The 1,888-nt window shown below is 47.3% G+C and overlaps 1 protein-coding gene across 1 annotated transcript in view; it reads left to right on the top strand.

The window, feature by feature from the left end:
* EFNA3 (ephrin A3) overlaps positions 1-1,888 on the top strand; it is a 104,003-nt gene that overhangs the window by 94,276 nt on the left and 7,839 nt on the right. The window contains exon 2 of the mRNA XM_018565866.1: positions 97-386. Within this exon, the coding sequence (XP_018421368.1) occupies positions 97-386 (290 nt within the window). The remainder of the gene's footprint in view (positions 1-96; positions 387-1,888) is intronic.

Genomic DNA, 1,888 nt, shown 5'->3' with positions numbered 1-1,888 from the left:
TGTTGGGGGGGGGGGGGACTGGCTGCTCGGTATAGTTCTACACTTCATCTCCTGGTTACTCCAACTTTGCTGACCGCTCTTGTCTTTGTCTTTCAGCTTGCGGCGCGATGGCTACACCGTCCAAGTGAACGTGAATGATTATCTAGACATCTACTGTCCGCACTACAATGAGACTATAGCCGACCATAGGATGGAGCAATACATTCTTTATATGGTGAACTACGAGGGCTATCGTACCTGCGACATCAGCCAGGGCTCAAAACGTTGGGAATGTAATCGCCCCCACTCGCCTCACAGCCCCATCAAATTCTCTGAGAAGTTCCAACGGTACAGCGCCTTCTCCCTGGGCTACGAGTTTCACGTGGGCCACGAATATTACTACATCTGTGAGTATAATTTTCCCTGAAGTGGGAATGAGATGCCTTATTTTATTTTTAGGTGTTAAAATGTGCCTTGAAGGATGATGAAATAAAATAGTGCTATGTGAAATCGCTCCCGACTACTTTCACACATTCCGTTGTACAAGATATTAAACCCCCCCAGATCTACAGAGAATGCCATTTCTGGGGCTTATCTAATGCTGCCATGTCGGCTATTGTTCTGTTATCAGCCATTAGTGGTGGCTGGCATCGTTCCTCCATGACGTCCAGCAGAACGGAAGTTGTGAACATAACTTTGCTAATCCACAAGATGTGGTGGGTGAAGCCGTACAGATTTCTCACGGACTTTCCAACATCCTGGCTTAAGGTGGCAAGAGGGTCATTTACCGAATTTTTCCTTTTTATTTATTTTTTTTAAACTTATCTTTTGTTGTGCTAATGCCCTGAAAATATTTAAGATTTTGGTTATTTTTGCCCCGAAAGAATAAGGAGCCTAAATGTTTCCACATATTTACAGTGTGACTGTCTAATAAAGACTGCACAACCAGAGGGCCCTTTACTGGTCCTTCACTAAAATGTCACCAGGCCATCAAGTTCCTTCACCAGACACATTCACCGGTCCATCAATGTTCCTTCACCAGACCTTCACCGTTCCATCACTGGTCCTTTACCGTTCCTTCCCTGGCCCTTTAGCGTTCCTTCCCTGGCCCTTTAGCGTTCCTTCCCTGGCCCTTTAGCGTTCCTTCCCTGGCCCTTTAGCGTTCCTTCCCTGGCCCTTTAGCGTTCCTTCCCTGGCCCTTTAGCGTTCCTTCCCTGGCCCTTTAGCGTTCCTTCCCTGGCCCTTTAGCGTTCCTTCCCTGGCCCTTTAGCGTTCCTTCCCTGGCCCTTTAGCGTTCCTTCCCTGGCCCTTTAGCGTTCCTTCCCTGGCCCTTTAGCGTTCCTTCCCTGGCCCTTTAGCGTTCCTTCCCTGGCCCTTTAGCGTTCCTTCCCTGGCCCTTTAGCGTTCCTTCCCTGGCCCTTTAGCGTTCCTTCCCTGGCCCTTTAGCGTTCCTTCCCTGGCCTTAGCTGTACTGAGGTTAGAAAAATGTGCAAAACTTCCCGAGCAGAACTTGCAATATGTTGGGTTGTATGTTTCCATTCCGAATATACAACATATTGCTCTCTGTCATCAGACATTTTAAACTGAAGGTGTCTATAGTGAAATAAGTCCGTCTGCTGAAATATCTCTTCCCCACAATCCGTATCTGAGATTCATCTAATTCTGATTTTTTTTCTTTTCAATCTTTATTTATAACTGTGTAAAGCTGAACGCTAGCCAACAACTAGATATGTCGTGTGTAGGGCTGCAACAACTAATCGACATAATCGATTATTGAAAAAGTTGTCAACTTTTTCAATAATCGATTAATCGGCTTCCGATCAGTTGGCCCTGTTCACGGCTCCACACGCTGTGCGCTGCACCTCCTCCCCACCTCACGCTCGCCGCTGCCAGACCCGCTCGCATCCAC

Source organism: Nanorana parkeri, unplaced genomic scaffold (genome assembly GCF_000935625.1).
Source record: "Nanorana parkeri isolate BGI_ZX_2015 unplaced genomic scaffold, ASM93562v1 scaffold897, whole genome shotgun sequence".
Taxonomy (NCBI): domain Eukaryota; kingdom Metazoa; phylum Chordata; class Amphibia; order Anura; family Dicroglossidae; genus Nanorana; species Nanorana parkeri.
This window is presented reverse-complemented; position numbering and strand designations above follow the sequence as displayed.